The 17,513-nt window shown below is 36.3% G+C and overlaps 3 protein-coding genes and 1 long non-coding RNA gene across 6 annotated transcripts; 2 read left to right on the top strand and 2 right to left on the bottom strand.

Annotated features, from left to right (window-relative positions):
* Nucleotides 1-50: 50 nt before the first annotated feature.
* On the bottom strand, nucleotides 51-4,176 carry LOC113497110 (odorant receptor 13a-like). The gene is made up of 5 exons (XM_026876495.1): nucleotides 3,293-4,176; nucleotides 3,112-3,211; nucleotides 2,159-2,263; nucleotides 1,320-1,478; nucleotides 51-684 (listed from the first exon to the last, which is right to left on the bottom strand). Exons 1-5 carry the CDS (start codon nucleotides 3,883-3,885, stop codon nucleotides 631-633), a joined length of 1,011 nt encoding a protein of 336 aa, XP_026732296.1. The 5' UTR covers nucleotides 3,886-4,176; the 3' UTR covers nucleotides 51-630.
* On the top strand, nucleotides 2,269-15,310 carry LOC113497105 (acyl-CoA Delta(11) desaturase-like). 2 transcript variants are annotated; one of them, XM_026876490.1, is made up of 4 exons: nucleotides 2,269-2,352; nucleotides 13,279-13,409; nucleotides 14,216-14,421; nucleotides 14,762-15,310. In XM_026876490.1, the coding sequence occupies exons 2-4, from the start codon at nucleotides 13,398-13,400 to the stop codon at nucleotides 15,246-15,248; spliced, it is 705 nt and encodes a 234-aa protein (XP_026732291.1). In that variant the 5' UTR covers nucleotides 2,269-2,352; nucleotides 13,279-13,397; the 3' UTR covers nucleotides 15,249-15,310. The 2 variants fall into 2 exon arrangements, with proteins under 2 accessions (XP_026732291.1, XP_026732290.1); XM_026876489.1 differs by lacking the exon at nucleotides 2,269-2,352 and adding an exon at nucleotides 12,637-13,133.
* On the bottom strand, nucleotides 5,372-6,537 carry LOC113497111. Of its 2 annotated transcripts, none has more exons than XR_003400869.1 (2): nucleotides 6,385-6,537; nucleotides 5,372-5,916 (listed from the first exon to the last, which is right to left on the bottom strand). It is a non-coding gene; the product is annotated as an uncharacterized LOC113497111 (long non-coding RNA). The 2 variants fall into 2 exon arrangements; XR_003400870.1 differs by having other exon boundaries at nucleotides 6,390-6,533.
* Nucleotides 15,311-16,099: 789 nt separating the features above from the next.
* On the top strand, nucleotides 16,100-17,513 carry LOC113497497 (acyl-CoA Delta(11) desaturase-like). Its single transcript, XM_026877063.1, has 3 exons — nucleotides 16,100-16,500; nucleotides 16,659-16,864; nucleotides 16,965-17,513. Exons 1-3 carry the CDS (start codon nucleotides 16,318-16,320, stop codon nucleotides 17,449-17,451), a joined length of 876 nt encoding a protein of 291 aa, XP_026732864.1. The 5' UTR covers nucleotides 16,100-16,317; the 3' UTR covers nucleotides 17,452-17,513.

A 17,513-nucleotide genomic window follows, 5' to 3' on the forward strand; every position in this document is an offset into this window, starting at 1 on the left:
CGAAGCTATGTCCTCAGTTCGCTCAACTGGATAGGATTATCAGGTGTTGCCTGATAATCTTGACCTTCCTTGACATCAGCAGAACTATTATTTGTTTAAATTAGCCCTTTGAAACTTGGGATATACTGGGTATAGGGACCTACTAAAATCTTGCCTAACCATCATCATCGTCGTAGCTTTAATCCAACTATGTTGGGGTCGGATTTCCAGACTAACCGGATGCTGCTAAGTAGGTTCCAGTGGTTTACAAGCAGCGAATGCGTATCTGACCTCAACCCAGTTACCTGGGTAAGACGATATCCCTTAGACTGGTTGTCAAAGTATCGACTGTCAAAAATGTGTTAATAACAGCCAGTTGGTGTCTACCATAGAATTATCCATGTGCCTAAGCTACGCGCTCTACCAGACCGCGCGGTGTAGCACTTCTCTTTCCTTTACCACCGAGCCGTGCGTGCGTGCCTTACCCAAAACCAAAAAGCGGGCATTATCTGGGTGTAATGACTGTCAATCATTACCATACCTAATTTTATTTTTACTTGTCTATTATCTAAACACCTGTTTCAAGTACCTACGTATTCTGTGACGCAAATTGTGCACTTATTAGGTAATCATGAGGAAATTGAAGTCAGCTTACTGCCCTCTTTTTCCCAGTACAGCGTAATAGCTGTAGGCGGTGCGGATGACCTGTTAAATGATATTGTTATGAAATATTACACATTTTCGTACAAACTGTGCTATGTTTACGTGAGGCAACAATGATGGTATTGGAATATTTTTCAGTCTTTTCTGATGTTACTCGCATTACCCCCCGCCCTGTCAGCATGAGCTCATGATTAGGGACTCCGGTTGGGTCCGAAACTGGTCGGGCACTCCCGATATTCGATAAATACGTGTGAGTAAACCGTTGCATCACCTAATAGACTATATATTACCAAAAAAAACTTAATTTTAACAAACTTTTCCATACCGATTTACCTCTGAGTTCTTGATCTAGCTTTTAAGTCAAATATCGTTTCAATATTACATAATGCTAGAAATTTCTTGTGGAGTGGTGGATTTGACAGGCCAGGGAAAATATATTCGGCAAAAAAGTGTTTATTATCAGCTATTCAAAACAACTGTAGGTACACAAACATATTCTATGAGTTGATGTTATGCTATTGATACAAAAATGGTTTGTCACCTAATTAATTGGATTCCGATAACCGACTCTTGTTGCTAAAACTACCTACCACCTGGATATTTTTTTTGCACTTCAACAAGTTGAAAAGTGGACAACGATTTTAAGACTGTCTAGTTGTTTTTTGTGTTGAACTGACCTGTATAAATGAGGGCAAATCCAAATAGCTAAAGGGTCCGGCGCGTAACCGTCGCGGGCGCATCATACTGGCGCTGAGGATGGCCAAGTCTCTTCTGATGCGGGGACTAAGACACCACGTGGCGGCAGCATAAGGACCTTGACCCATACTCAATGAACTCTACATAAATAATCACGGCATTGAATTAATGAAATGTTCACGTTTTAGGGGTTAAGAGGTTAATTCGAACTTCAATTCGTATCTATAATTTGAAGTTGTTCATTTTATTTATTACGGTTTTCTAAATTTAGGATAATTAAAACGCGTTTACTCTTCAGACGGGCAAATTCTATGTACGTATACTCCGTATGTTTAAATGAAGGTTTATTTTTTAACGGAATTAGCGTATTCGTAGTACTCATATTAACTTCTGAATAATTACGTAATGAGTTCAAAGAAAGTCAGTAGTAGTTAAGAATGTAAGTAAATGAAAAAGAAAATAAATACCTATTAAATACTCATAGCATTGTAAATGTATCTAATAAGATATGACTACTTACTTTTTTTAGGTTAAAATTCTTTCCATCCTTTTTTTCTATACTGCTTTTTAAAAACCGAATTACATTATAAAAAATATTTTAACCTCACAATTAATAATGGTAGATAATAATACCAGCCTATGCATCCTACAGGTGTCAAGTTTAAAAATAACTAAAAAACAACGTCATACCGATATATGCAATGTTTGTTAACGTAATTTGGTCTCTTTAAAAAAAAAATCCAATGCCGTTAGCATCCAATAACAAACACCTTGTTATAAATACTTCGGTTAACAAAATTATATTGTTTTACGTTTTTACCTCGTTCATGACGGCGTCTCCGAAACGGCAAAACACAAAGAGCTGTGTAAGAGTGGCGCACATGTATTGTATCAGTGACACCAGCTGCATGGGGCCCATGACTTCCTAAAACATTAAAAACAAAATTTGAAATTGCTCAAACGAAGTCTTGAACATCGAGTGTTTACTTCAAAATCAAGTTTTTCAACTATGAGGTATGTAAGTATTTTTATCACGTTAGTGCAGGGGAGTTCAATTATCTATATATATAAAATAAAGTCGTGTTAGTTACACCACTTATAACTCAAGAACGGCAGAACAGATTTGGCTGAAAATTGGTAGGGAGGTAGCTTAGAGCCAGGAGACGGACATAGGATACTTTTTATCCCGTTCGACAGCGTTCCCGTGTGACTTGACATGAAACGTCAGTCACTATAAAACGTGGTATAACAAAAAAGAATCAGGCTTGGAATAAGCTGGGGAGCACGAGGGCGGTACCAGGAGAGCACGTAGCCGTAGTTCATTAGGGTGATACCAGGAGATCAGATAGTAGTATTTCATGAGGGTTGTAGCTGGGTAGCAGGCACTGTACGCGTGGGAGTAGGGTGGGACCTTAGAGTAGGTAGAAGTCATGAGGGGATTACCAGTAGACCAGGTAGCAGTAATACATGAAGGTGGTACCATTAAATCGGGGAATGGTAGTCAAAATCAAAAATAAACTAGATGTCTATTGGCAGCACCCATGAGTTTGGCTCTAAGTTGCAGTAGATGTATATGAAGGTGGTTGCGATCTTGCTGAAGGGACGCGATTAGCATAAAAAACTAATTCAATCGGCAATATTATTAAATCATGTGTTTCTTATTTACAACCTATATACAACTTAAAATGATTACTTAAAAACAATCAGCAATATTATCATCGACTCTAAGGCGGTACGAAGTCCGCCGGGAAAGCTAGTATTATATAATCTTACCGTTTGCAGTCTGACTGCTACAGAACATAGGGTCAGTGTGGCCACAAAGAAGTAAACTCCAATAATGTTTACCAACAATTTGTCCAGTTCTGTGATGGATCTGAGAAAACATTACCAGAAATAGTTAAATGTTAGTCAACGCAATCTAAAACTTTAAATATTAAATACAATTCAAACATACTTCACTAGTATGAAGTTGGTGTGGTGACATTGTTTAATTCTGAAGTGAGCTCGGTCATCCCGTTTCTTCGATAGATTACACTTCTTTCCCTTCCCCCCTATTAACGAACTGTACTCGCGAAGCAAAGAAAATTGACCGCAAACGAATATCATGACTCCAAAAGACATCAAGTCAAACGCTAAATGCACAGAAACGCAATAAGCAGCGGCCAAACATTCAGATACAACAGTTATCAGGTAGCCAATGAACGTGATATCATCGAGAGGTGACCAGCATGGCAGTATGTGAGGGTATGTCACGCATTCCATACTTTCTATCAACTTACATAAAATTTGTTCAATAAACGGTGACAATATGAACAAAGTTGCAGTAAAAAAGTATATTTTAATCAATATTGTCGATGCAGTCTTAAACTTGTTTGTATAAACGTTAATGTAATCAGAAAAGTTGATATTTTCGTCGTTATTCGACTGATACTCTAAGGGTGACGGCTTTGCCTGCAACTGTTGGTTCTCTAAGCTTGATATTTGGTTCAGAAGGAAGTGCCAGCCCTTATGATATTTACACAACGAGTGGAGTTTTAACAGTCCCATGCCGCAAAAGGATAGGATGCTAAAGCATTCAAACAATTTATCGGGGTCGTTATTTGCTGTGAACAAAGTAACAACTTGTAGCACGCAGGACACTAAGAAACAGAAGATAGAAACTTTAGCAGCCCAGTGCAGTTTGTATACTGAAGAGTAAGATGATAGTCCAATGTAGCGGAATGGGTCGGTGATTAAGTTGACTAGTCTCGAACACTCATCAGGGTCAACGTACTGTGAACCAAAACAATACAGGACGTAACTTATCTGCAAAGAAAATTTCCATGAGTATAGTGCTAGGTTTAGATAATTATATCACTTATCAAACTAAAACATTCAAATTTACGCTTAGCCCCCTTATATCATATCTACGTATTTTTTGGACCTACCTTTGTTTTCATTATGATTGCTGGCAAAACTCCGTAGCTAGTGGTCTAACAAACACTGTAAAAGTTATGATTCATATTGTTTCTTGTGAAAATTATTCCTAATAAGCCTGTATTTATGTTGCAGACACTATTAAACCCAAATTCTTACTGCCAACATTTATACTGATAAATTCTGCAGGGTATTGTATTTTAAAATATTGTATTCCGTAAACCGCAGTTCCATAATTTTAAAATATGGAGTTGCGTTTGTCGGTCCCGTTGGCTTTGCGGTTCCATGAATAGTTTTGAATGCACAAGGTGCAGCGTTTCCAGCGCAAGTACCGTGTCTTTTTCGGCCTTATGAGTACAATCAATTAAAGTTAAAGGTTCAATAATTAATTAACATTTTTTTAATAAAGCCACTGTCAAATGGTAAGAAAGAAAACGTGGTGAGGAAACCTGGATTTAAAGTATTTTAATCGCAGCGACCAAACGTGGTGATGTATTTCCAACCTTCTCAATATAAAAAATGGCCAGTTCTCAAGAGTGGGATATTAGTAGGTACTATTTTTGCAGACACAGATTAAGTGGTTATTATAAATCTGACCCTACCCACTGACCCAATTTTACTGCAAACGTTTTATTTTTCTAAGTATTTTTGTTAAGAACCTCCGTTTGAACATATTCGATCCGATGTTTTCTACTTTGCCTTGTTGTTCCTAATAATTATAACTTCGTACGTGTACCGCAACATTTTTTGTTATCTGATGTGATTAAAGTAAAATTGATGTTATTACTCAAACTATTGTAATTAAAACTTTCTTATTTCTAAAGATATGTTTAAATTGGGTATTTGATAATTTCGAAATATATATTTTCTTCTTTCCATCTATAATAAGTAGGAATTATCTAGTTTGTCATGAGCACTGTTCTATTACCTTTGTTTCAATAGCTAGGCAATTATGTCGTTATCGACTAAGTCTGCCAATGTACAGCACTCCGCCTTTTCCGTGTATCAATGGAAAACAAACATTTCAAGTAAAATCTGCAGCGATTTCATTTTTTTATATACGCAGGAATATCACCTATTGTACTTTTTTATGTGGGGTAGTATTAAAAGCATGAAATGAATATTCAAATTTATTTTAATGGATGCTTTTTAAATATCATTGTCATTTATACAGAAAGGTCCGGTTAATTGTCTAAACAGGCAAACAGGAAGAAAAATAGAACGGCACTCAGTATCAAATGCACTTTTCTGCGTTCTACCAGCTCGAGGACTGCCAGCCGTTGGATGAGAAGCCTCCGCCAGTGCTGTCCCAACCATTCGATGAATCTAGCCTTTCCGGTTCAGCAAAATTTGCGAAATTGGCATTCCACCCAGCATTCGACCTGGTATATTTTCCGGCGAGCCCACCGTTTGACCCGAAGCCACTCGCTTTCCATCCGTTGTCGGAACGTCTTCTTTCGCCTCCATTTAAATCTATATCTTGTCTTCGGCCGTTGGATCCGAATGCAGCATTTCCGCGCCATCCGCTCCTTGCTCCATTACCGAAGGAAGACCGGTACAGTCCACCTCCGGAGCCAGACCAGCCGGCATTAGAAGAGCGTGCAACACCAATAGAGGGCAGTCCTCCGCCGAATCCACTGTTGCCTTGCCAGCCGTTACCACCTGCGGAAGATGATAAGAGTTTTATCGATTTGCAAAATTCCTGATTATATTGAAAATCTTTTCATATCGCGCTTCATTATTAATATGTTTTCAAAATTAGTGGGTATATATTGACTTAATGTGATGTAGATAAAGCATCTACGATATGCAATAAGAGAATCCCTCTATGCTCGTTGGAGAATTGTTGCAAACAGATCGACATGCAAAATCGTATTGGCAAGCAGTAACTTGCCCAGTTTACTTGTGTAGTTCCATGTTTCATGTTCCATTGTGTAGCCGTACAAGTGGGTATTAGTTATTGTCAGAAATCAGAACATATTTGCGTTACTAGTCTGAAGTCCGAACAGCATGTTTGCAAACTCTCATAAAGGCAAAAAGGCCTATCGATCTAAGCAAAACTCTCTGCATAATTGACGGATGCAATGGAAAAATTATCAGCGACGATGACGACCAACAGAACAAACATACGTTACATGGGTTAGTCCATAATGAAGTTATTGAGTTTGTCACATTTATGGAGATTTTTATTGTTTTGTATTGTAGATGTTAATTGTCTGCCGATGTTCCGCAGCGTACTTGATGTTTGTCTTTCTGACGTTTATGACAACAGCCATAGCTATTGGTTATTTCTTAAATAAAATCCTCAGTAAAGAGGAATTACTTTTGTCTACCATGTCCAAAACTTTACATTTGGTATGCATAAACCGTTGATATACATAAATATATTTGATGAATAAAAAATAATCGATCACAGATTGAGCCAAACTTGAATCGGTTGGTCCGTAGATGGGTGACCATCTATGCCATTTCGAGCTATTTCGTTTTTCGGAAGACACGCTAAATTGTGGGCCCAGCCAATTTATGACATCTTTAACAGTCGTCGTTACGGGTAGTCAAAAGCTAAAAGTCTGACAACCAGTCTGACTAAGGGGTATCGTGTTGCCCAGGTAAGTGGGTTGAGGAGGTCAGATAGGCAGTCGCTACTTGTAAAACACTGATACTGAGCTGCATTTGATTAGACTGGTAGCCGACTCCAATATAGTTGGGAAAAGGCTAGGATGATGATGAAGCCGATCTTTAACATAGCTTACAATAATAACGAATTAATTATTTTTACCAATTCCGTAACAAGTTGGTTATTACAAAATTAAGAATTTCTCACCTGGTGAGCGAACATCTCGGCTGCCGATTGCTGCAGCTATTGTGGCTATTAGTACAAGCAGCGATATTTTCCTCTGAAAATATATATATTCCAATCAGAATAAAATCCTGTAAACTTTTAAAAGCGAACCCTTCTTTAAATAGTTTAGAAAAGCACTTTAAAAACTTTAGAAGACTTTCTGATTATAATTTTGCTCAATCTTATTGTCTGACTAGTTTCGGACGTCATAGAAGTCATTAATCATGCACTAACGCTGCGACAGTCATTAAAATTCACAAGATAATTAGTATCTTATTTAAAGTCGAGGAATAGCAGTTATTTTATCTGAAGAAGACTGACTTACCATCTTTATTGATACTCGAATAATTCGTAATGTGTGGTAGCTTCCACGCTATTTATACTGCTTCCAACAATTGTGACCATATTCTGTTTGGGTTTTTACTCTAATATATCAGAAACACGATTTAATACAATACAAATATGTTTCTAAGGCACGACTTTACAATTAATTAAGTTTTTAAGTACCACACTGACAAAAAACTGTGTCACCATGTGATTGTTGACATCATCATTTAATTGTATCGCCTGTATGACACTTCAGTCTCCTTAAAGGTCATTGGCGGTTGGAGAACCTTCCCCTGGGACTATAGAATGGCGGAACTTGGGGGTATTCTTTGAACATTACTAAAATATTTATAGATTTGGCCTGTTGGTCTAGTGGTTAGTAACCCTAACTGCTATACCAGAGGTCGTGGGTTCGATTCCCACCCAGGACAAATGTTTGTGTGATGAGCACGATCATTTGTTCTGTGTCTGGGTGTAATTTATCTATAATATGTGTGTATTTAGAACTATATAAGTATGTTTATCAGTGGTCTAGTATTCATAACACAAGCTCTGCTTAATTTGAGACTAGATGGCGTTGTGTGAATGTTGTCCAATATTATATTATATTTAATGGCCAAGATCGGTTGGGCGTATGACTGGAATTCTGTGTCTCAAGATTTGATCGAGAAAAGTGTGAAAAGGAGTGAAAAGAGTGAAATGGACCGGGGACGGGAGTCACCCGGCTTGGGGATGGGATGATAAAGACATGCCTATTGAAGACAGACTGGGTTCTATAATAAGCTTAAATCGATTTAGTTAGTAGTATAGATATGTGTAAAGAAATAGACAGTTGGAGGATTAAGAACCATTGACCATAATATGTTAGAAATTGTAAACCAAATTCTATTTCCTGAGGGTGGAGTTAAAATTGTATAGATTTAAATCGAAATATTACCATTTGTAAACTACGTTGCATGTGCAATGAGGCTGAAAGCAAGGTTTTAATTTGTTCATTCCAATGTCATTTTATTCTTCAAAGTAGATAAAAATAATTGCTGGGCTGGTCATATGTACATCATTATCAAGCTCCCACTGACTCGACGATTAAAATGTAGCTAATTTTCACACGTTTTTATACACTCACTTTTCTTGTTTGTTCATTCTTCGGTTGGATTTTTACAACTTAATTTTGAGGCACTTCCTGATAATCTAGCAGGGTAGCTTCAAACCCGATGCCAATGCAATTTACAGCTATAAAAATGGCTAGCCTGAAAAACGTAGGTTTTTAGATTTTCTGAATCTATTAAATTTGTAATTACCTATGACATTATTTACAGTTTCACTTATTTTCCGATAGTCATTTGCCGTCATTCTTGTAACCTTATTTACCTTTTGCACCAATACTAGCAATGCTTACCTACTATGCAAATTGTAATGTCTATTTTGATTGGTTAATTTAAATAAAATTAATACCAGTAGGTAACTATGTTACGCTATGTATAGTTTTATTTGTCAGCTGATTTTACTTTATTCCAAACATAGGCGGCATCTACCCTTAAAAGGTTCATGCTAAAGAAGGAAAAATCACATATTTCACCGACTTTGCCACCGCTAGTAGACCCTTTTTTTGTTATGGGGTGGAATCCTCATGGACACCCACTCCCTCGGGGAAGGAAATGGGTAGTGTAACAATTTTACTGACTAAATCTGAACCGCCGTGCTACGTCATCTGCGCTTTTGTGTCGGTGTATGGCAATGCGTAGCCAAATACCTAATAAAGTTTTCTTCTGAGAAATTGACCTAACCTTCAAGAAGACCACAAAAAATATATGACTCATACTTTACAATAAAACGTGAACGTAACACGTTTTTGACAGTTGTAGGAAGTTCATTATATATTTAAGGTATTAATGCATGCAATACACTTTAAAAAACATACAATTTTATAGTGTGACTCATATTTTTCGATAGTTTTCTTGAAAAAAGACCTGATAACAATTTGAAGAAGCTGGTGTCCATAGAAGAAACTTATTCCTTGTTACGTTTTGCTTTAAGTAGATACCATATTTCACTAAGCATTGTTACTCCTTGAAACTCAAATATTTCGTCTAGGAGACGTATCGTAATAAAGACTTTTCTAAATAAATATTAGAGTTATCATTGAGGTACTGAAAGTAATATTTTATCAAATTTTATTAGTTTAAATAACTTGTAGTTCCTTGTTATATAACTAGTTAAAATCATGCATCATCTAAATTCGTGTTTTTGGACATGTTTAGGTCGGACCTGCGGACTAATTAGTCCGTCAACGCCAAAGAAATCATGGATTTTGTATACTCATATTTTCTGATGTTTAGATTATTTTTGTTAAAATGTCAATTATTACGGTTTATTAGATGCAACCTGGTCACAGACGGATTGACGATATATTCAAAATAAGGCTTCGATCCCTTTGAGTACAGAACCCTAACTGCATTAGAAAGTGAATCAGTAAAGACTATTCCAGAAGTGTTTCTTTCGAACGCAATAGTTTTAATTTAAATAAGTAAGTAGCTATGCCAATGCGTCACAGATAATCAGAATTTTGAATGAGATAGCAATCAGTCTACTTATTCAGGGTGTGCTCTATCTTTCATCTTGGCTCCCTTTCTATCTTTTCCGTGACTTTAACCCACGCTGAGGGGGTGCAGGGATTTGTTTTACTGGGTCCTCTACAATTGCCCAAGCCAGAGTCACAGGCTCGTTAACGCTTGCTCTGCAAGCATTATTCCTTTCTCGAGGAGTGGGTACAAGAGCCCTCCCTCACTTGTCGTAAAAACGGTCGCGTTTTTCTCCTTCTTGCTCCTTTGAGCTGAAGATAAAAGGACCAAATAATATCACCGAACTATTCCATGGCCAAAAACGTCTCAAGGCTTACCATCGGCTTAAAAGTACAGCAAAAGGGCAAGAGCTCCATGTCGGGGTCAGACGTTTGTAATAAAGTAAATAATAGTAATAAAGTAAAAGAAGTAAAATAAATGAGATATTAGGGTAGGTTCATGAATAAGCCGATTCATACATTTCCATTTTTCTATCACTGAGTATAAACATAATATATATACATGGCCACTAAACGATTTTAATTTATTTTTTTCCTTTAATCTAACTAACAAAGTAGCTTCTCATGAAAAATCGAACGAATAAACAAAATATATTAATAATGCAGTGAATCAATATAATTGATGTGGTCATATGATTACAATTACACTATTTTTTTTTGTGCTTCCTGATTTTTGAGCCAGACGGTGGTAAGTATTTTCATGCTATGAATAATTAATAGATTTAACAAAATAAAATTAAAAACCCACGTCTTTAAATGTCCTTAAAAATGATCCAGTTACCTAGTTTTTATAGTCGTAAATTACATTGTTATCGGGTTTGAAGCTGCCCTAAAAGAGCCTGCTAGCTTAGCGGGAAGAGCGTCAAAAAAAGTTTCAAAAATAAAACCAGAACGTCGACGTCAAACAAGCAATAAAAGTGAGTAAAAAAGGAGGGAAATAGAGTGAAGTATGTGGTGATAAACAGACCGGAAATGTTTGATAGTATTACGTAAAGGCGTGGAGGTATGGAGAAAATGTCATTTTTGTAACTTTCCACCCATTTCGAATAAGCCAAATGTTATTTGTGGTTGATAGGTGTACCGATAGCTCATTTGTGAAGAAAAGATTTATTTTGTCAGCTTAGTGAGGTTTCATACAAAAATGGCGATAAAAGTTCTGAACGAAAGTATTAGGAAAAATACAGTCTTTCGAAAAATATTTAAAGTACTTAGAAACTTATTGCGAATTTAAAAGATGACCAGGGACTTGGAGCCTTCTTTTCGTCACTTAACTGATCATCTAAAATGAACGTGGTGTAAAACCGTTCCAGTGTTTTACCTAATTTTCCTTTAATTTTAAAAAGTAGGTAACGTCGATACTGTATTGCGGTATGTATGAATTTGAATACACTAGATGTAGATTCTGTATGGCTTTCAAAGATAAGATCACATGCTCAAAGATTTCCTATTGATCGTGATGAGAGCATACCTAGGCCCAGATGTCTGACGATTATTAATATTTATATAATGCTAGCTAATAATACAATATTTAGTTTAGCCTATATCTTCTTCTTCTAATATATAAAATTCCCGTGTCACGATGTTAGTTACCGTACTCCTCCGAAACGACTTTTACCATTTTTGCCGATTTTTACCAAATTGTATATGCGTATTCAGTAGGTCTGAGAATCAACTATCATCCTTTTTCATACCCCTAAGTGATAAGGATTGCTCACTAATGAGCATTAGTGAGCAATCCTTATCACTAATGACACACATTACACAACACACATTAAAAAAAAAATTGTTTGTTTTTATTTTATAATGTGGCATTAAAATACATACAGCTAGAAAAAAAAATATTCGGCAAAAAAACGTTCGCTGGGTCAGCTAGTTACATAATAAAATTGTAAACGAATGAAATCTTAATACACTACATATATTTTAATAAAGTAATAATTACGTAGTCTTAAACCTATACAATAATTTATTTTCCGTATAATATTTTTGTGAGACTTTTCATTTGAACACGCTTATCTCAGAAATGGCTTATCCGATTTCGTTAGTAATTATTACTACGCGAATAAAGTCGCGGTCACAGCGAGTATAGCACGTGACATAATTAACTTCAGTATTAATTAGTATTGGCTATCCATTCGTTAGGGTTCCATACCAAAAAGGTGACCGCCCAACCGTCTGTTTCCAGGCTGTATCTCATGAGTATCATAACAAAACTCTTGAAGTGTTCAAAGATTATGTTTTTTTTTCACTTTGTCTCTTTGACAAAGAAGGCTGAAAACAGTAAAAAGAATAAAATACGTATTAAAGCACAGTCAAATAGTCCTGTGTAGAAAAAAACTTTTTATATGTATGTAGGTATTTATTATCTATACTTCTATACTTACTAATATATAAAGCTGGAGAGTTTGCTTGTTTGCTTGAACGCGCTAATCTCAGGAACTACTAGTTTAAATTGAAAAAATATTTTTGTGTTGAATATACCATTCTTCGAGGAAGGTTTTAGTTTTATATATCCATCCCGCAGCCATCACGCTGCGACTAATAGGAGCGAAGATACAATGGAAAATGTGGCAAAAACGGGGAAAATTATTTATCTTCGAGGGCTTCCGTTCAAAAATTCCTAACTTATATGTATCTTGTAACCACGCGGACGAAGTCGCGGGCAACAGCTAGTATAATATGTTACGGAACTCTTCCAGCTTTAGTCAGACTTGCACTTGTCCGCTTTCCACGAAAAGAATTGGAATCAAATCATGATTAATGAATAACCATGAATAATGAATGACATTAAGGAGTACCTTAATTTCATTCATTTTGGTTATATTATCCTAAGTTTTACTCCAAGACGGCTGATTGCTTAGCCATTATACATTTACTACTCGAGTAAGCTCCTCGTCAAAAGAATGTCGGGAGAAAATTTAATTGAACAATCATGTAAATTAAACACGGAAAATCACAGCAAAGCTGTGAATGGCAAAATGGAACCAGCAGCAGATGCCGAAGCGTCGCCGCGTCCAAAACTAATACTTTTTTGGCCGAACATTGTGCTATTTGTTGTTTTCCATGTGGCATTAGTTTATGCCATTTATTTAGCCTTCACGAAGGCTATGTGGCAGACTAATGTTTTCGGTATGTATAATATGTTTATCTAAACGAGGAAGGAAAGCTTCTGTAATTTTTCGAAAAAAAAAATCAGGTTATGTAACCTCGAGTACAATCAATTTACTTGTTGTTGATCTATAGGTGTTTTTCATCAGTTTCTCTCTGTTTCCAGCCTATGTACTGGGTTTATTATCAAATGTCAGCGTCACGGCTGGAGTGCACAGATTGTGGTCACATAGAGCGTACAAAGCCAAGCTGCCCTTGCGCTTGTTTCTCTTATTTTTCTTCACCATGATTTACGAGGTACGTGTATATGATAACCTTTTCCTTTTTTGATTTTATCAAGGGTATAGTAGATATAACTGACACAACTTATGTTGTCTTCATAAAACATCAATTTTATCAGAAAATTAATGAATCTGATAAATTTTCCGAATTTTTCTTTAACTAACAAAACTCAAATTTTCGTAGCTTACCTAGTTATTATGATTGATTAGCTGTTTCCCGCGACTTCGTCCGCGTGGTTAGAAGATATAAGTTATAATTTATACCTGCCTTCTATCTATCTATATGCCTTTTATCTATTTTCTAGGATTCAGTCAGCGTTTGCAATGTAAGCGCAAAAATGTGTTTTTTTACGACCTTACATTAGAAACCTCAAAAATTGTAGCCTATGTGTTATTCTGATGTATAAGCTATATTGTGGTAAAGTTTTATTCAAATCCATTCAGTAGTTTTTACGTGAAAGAGTAACAAACATCCATACATCCATACTTACAAACTTTCGCCTTTATAATAGTAGTAGGATTTGTTTTCAGTGCTATAGGTAACCTGTAATATATCATTTCAAATTAATTAAATTTAACTCCGAAAATTCTTTTAGAGTGGTTCTTCTTTACCTAATTAATAATTTTATACTACACTAAAGCCCCTTAATTGATCGTTTTTAATACGTACTGGTTACGTAATTTAATTACGTAATTTTTATAACCATCAATTTGTACGTGTCAACTCGATAGCTCTTTTTGTGTTCTTTACTTTTGAATTATGTTCTCCTTTATGATTTCAAGTGAAAAGTTCTAGATTTCATATTTTACCATATTTTCCAGGGTTCTGTATTACATTGGGTACGCGACCACCGTGTGCACCACAAGCATTGCGACACAGACGCTGATCCCCACAACTCAAGGCGAGGATTTTTCTATGCACATGTTGGCTGGGCGATGGCAAGGAAAAACCCGGAGGTCATCGCTAAAGGACGCACAATCGACGTAAGCGATATACTGAGCGATCCCTGGCTGCGATTCCAACACAAGTAAATATAACTTTTGTACACCAGGTATAAAGTCACAAAATAGAGCTACTTAATAGTTAGAATAGCTAATAATTTAGCTAGCGCCCTAAGAGGTCAGGATACAATATGATCGGAATACTGCAGAAAAGGAACTTGAGACGTGTTCAAATACTGGATGAATTTCTAATCCTTTATATTATATCAGCTTTTAAAAGCTATGTAGCCGGTTTTGGAGAAAACCCCTTCATGGCGCTGTAAATCTATAACTTTCTTTCTAAAAACGACAACTTGTATTTCAATTTATTTTGCATTAGTTTTGCCTCACGTGTGCTGGTTTTTTTAAAAGAGTGTTTTTTTTCAGGTATTACTTACGCTTGGTCATCGTTATCTGCTACGTTCTGCCAACATATATTCCTACGTTATGGGGGGAGGAAGCATGGACTGCATTCTTCGTTGCTGGTGTTTTACGACATGTGCTATCAACCCACGCGATAGCCCTCATCAATTCAGCAGCTCACATGTACGGCACCAAACCCTACGATAAAAACATTCTTCCAGTGGAGAACAAACTTGTGTCGCTACTTGCTACTGGTGAGGGCTTCCACAACTATCACCATACTTTCCCATGGGATTACAAAGCAGCTGAATTAGGAGGATATTCGTTGAATTTTGCCACGTTTTTCATTGATGTAATGGCAAAACTTGGTTTAGCATACGATTTGAAAACAGTATCACCGGAGCTAATAGAGAAACGTGTCAAGAAAACTGGAGATGGATCGCACCCGGTATGGGGGTGGAATGATAAAGACATGCCTGAAGAGGATAGGAAAAGTGCTATAATTTTGTAAATATTAATTTGACTGATGTTATATATTTTTATAAAAATTTTCAATTAAACAAAATTTATATACGTCATCTTTTATTTTGTATGTTAACCATATTGCATTTTATACTGATAACCATGCGATAGATTTTAGCATGTTACCGTGTATGTGACGGGAATTTAGTCTTATAGAATAGAATTTTAATTGTTACACGTCTCTTGTCCTAATGAAATAGTTTGAAGTATTCGATAACGGATAATGGCTCTCTGAATCCTTTTTTCCTGTGACCCTCTAGCTAACACACGAATTTAACACCTTACTTCTACTTCGTTGTGCGAAAATCATAGTCGTGACCTTGGGTCCACTAACAATCTTTTCCAATTGTGTCCAACACACAGGTTTTGTTAACTCTTCTTTTCTCGTCTAATCCATCTTATTATGGAACTACCTTTTCTCGTAATCAGGACGACAAATAAACATTCGCTAACTATTCCTGAAGAGACTTGCTGTCTCCAATTCTTATTTAATTTGGTAAGTGTATGTAATGTATACACTTACTATTTAAAAGGATGTATGAAAGAAAGAAAGAAAATAATCAAAGCCGCATACATAGTAAAAAGAGTACAATAAAAGAAATAATCATAAGAAATATGAGAACTATGAATAGATTAATTAAATCATAGGCCAGAAAAAAATTAACCTGGAGAATGTTCGTAGGTCCTATATTGTGCAATAAAATAACAAATAAAAAATATTGTTTCATTTCCCTTTTATGCAACTTAAAAGGTGTAATAAAACATTTTATATTTATCGGTTACCGATCGTTGCATGGAAACCAAAACATACAAATAAATATGGATGTGTGCAGTGAAAATATGAATGGTAGAAACAAAATAGATGAAATGGCAGTGCCTTCTTTTAAATTTAATCTTTCTTTGCGCAATATTACATTCTTTGTTCTTGCCCACATCGGATCATTTTATGCTATTCGTTTAGTTTTTACAAAGGCTATGTGGCAGACAAATCTTTTTGGTATGTATTTTTCTTTATTGCTAGTGAATCATAGTTCGTCAGAATCTAGCACAAACTACAAATGCGACATTTCAGATCGACAAGTATTTTCAAATTACTTTTTCTGCTTTCAGCGTATTTGCTGTTCGTATTTTCATCTGTTAGTGTTACCGCTGGAGTGCACCGGTTGTGGTCGCACAGAGCATACAAAGCTAAGCTACCCTTGCGCATCTTTTTGTTATTTTTCTATACAATGGCTTATCAGGTGAGACTTTATCACAGCATCGCATAAGGATCTTAAGTCTAAACCTTTTTCTAATACAATGTGTGCATTTATGAAATCTTTTTTAGTTTGTGTTCCAAATCTTCTTTTGCCTCTACATTCTTTAAATAATCGTTACATTGACCGTATACTTGTTCTAGGGTTCTGTGTTACACTGGGTGCGTGACCACCGCGTGCACCATAAGCACTGCGACACAGATGCGGATCCCCACAACTCAAAGAAAGGTTTCTTTTTCGCCCAAATAGGCTGGATGTTGGCGAAAAAGCATCCAGATGTCATCGCTAAAGGAAACACCATCGACGTTAGCGACATACTAAGTGATCCATTACTACGGTTACAAAATAAGTAGGTATTTTTTAATTTTTCATTTGTTGAGTGATGGGAATTCGAGGTATAATTTCTTGCCCGATTGTAAAAACACAAAAACCTTACGTATCATTTTCAGATATTACTTTCATGTGGTTTTCATCATCTGCTACATGGTGCCGACGTATATTCCTACACTATGGGGAGAGGAAGCATGGACTGCATTTTTCGTAGCTGGTGTTTTGCGACACCTGGTATCAGTGCACACGATATCCCTCATTAATTCAGCAGCTCACATTTATGGCACCAAACCCTACGATAAAAGCATTTGTCCGGCAGAAAATATGACGGTCTCGCTGCTCGCTTCTGGTGAGGGTTTCCACAACTATCACCATACTTTCCCATGGGATTACAAAGCCGCCGAATTAGGGGGATACTCGCTTAATTTTGCCACGTTTTTCATCGACGTCATGGCGAAAATCGGTTGGGCATACGGTTTGAAAACCGTTTCAGAAGATCTTATAGAAAAACGTGTCAAAAAAACAGGAGATGGGTCGCACCCTGTATGGGGGTGGAATGATAAAGACATGCCTGAAGACGATAGGAAAAGCGCTATAATTTCGTAAAACAATGCGATGTTCATTATCATTCATTATACCTAATCAGGTTTTAGAGAAGTAACAACAGT

This window comes from Trichoplusia ni, chromosome 9 (genome assembly GCF_003590095.1).
Source record: "Trichoplusia ni isolate ovarian cell line Hi5 chromosome 9, tn1, whole genome shotgun sequence".
NCBI classification, from domain to species: Eukaryota; Metazoa; Arthropoda; class Insecta; order Lepidoptera; family Noctuidae; genus Trichoplusia; species Trichoplusia ni.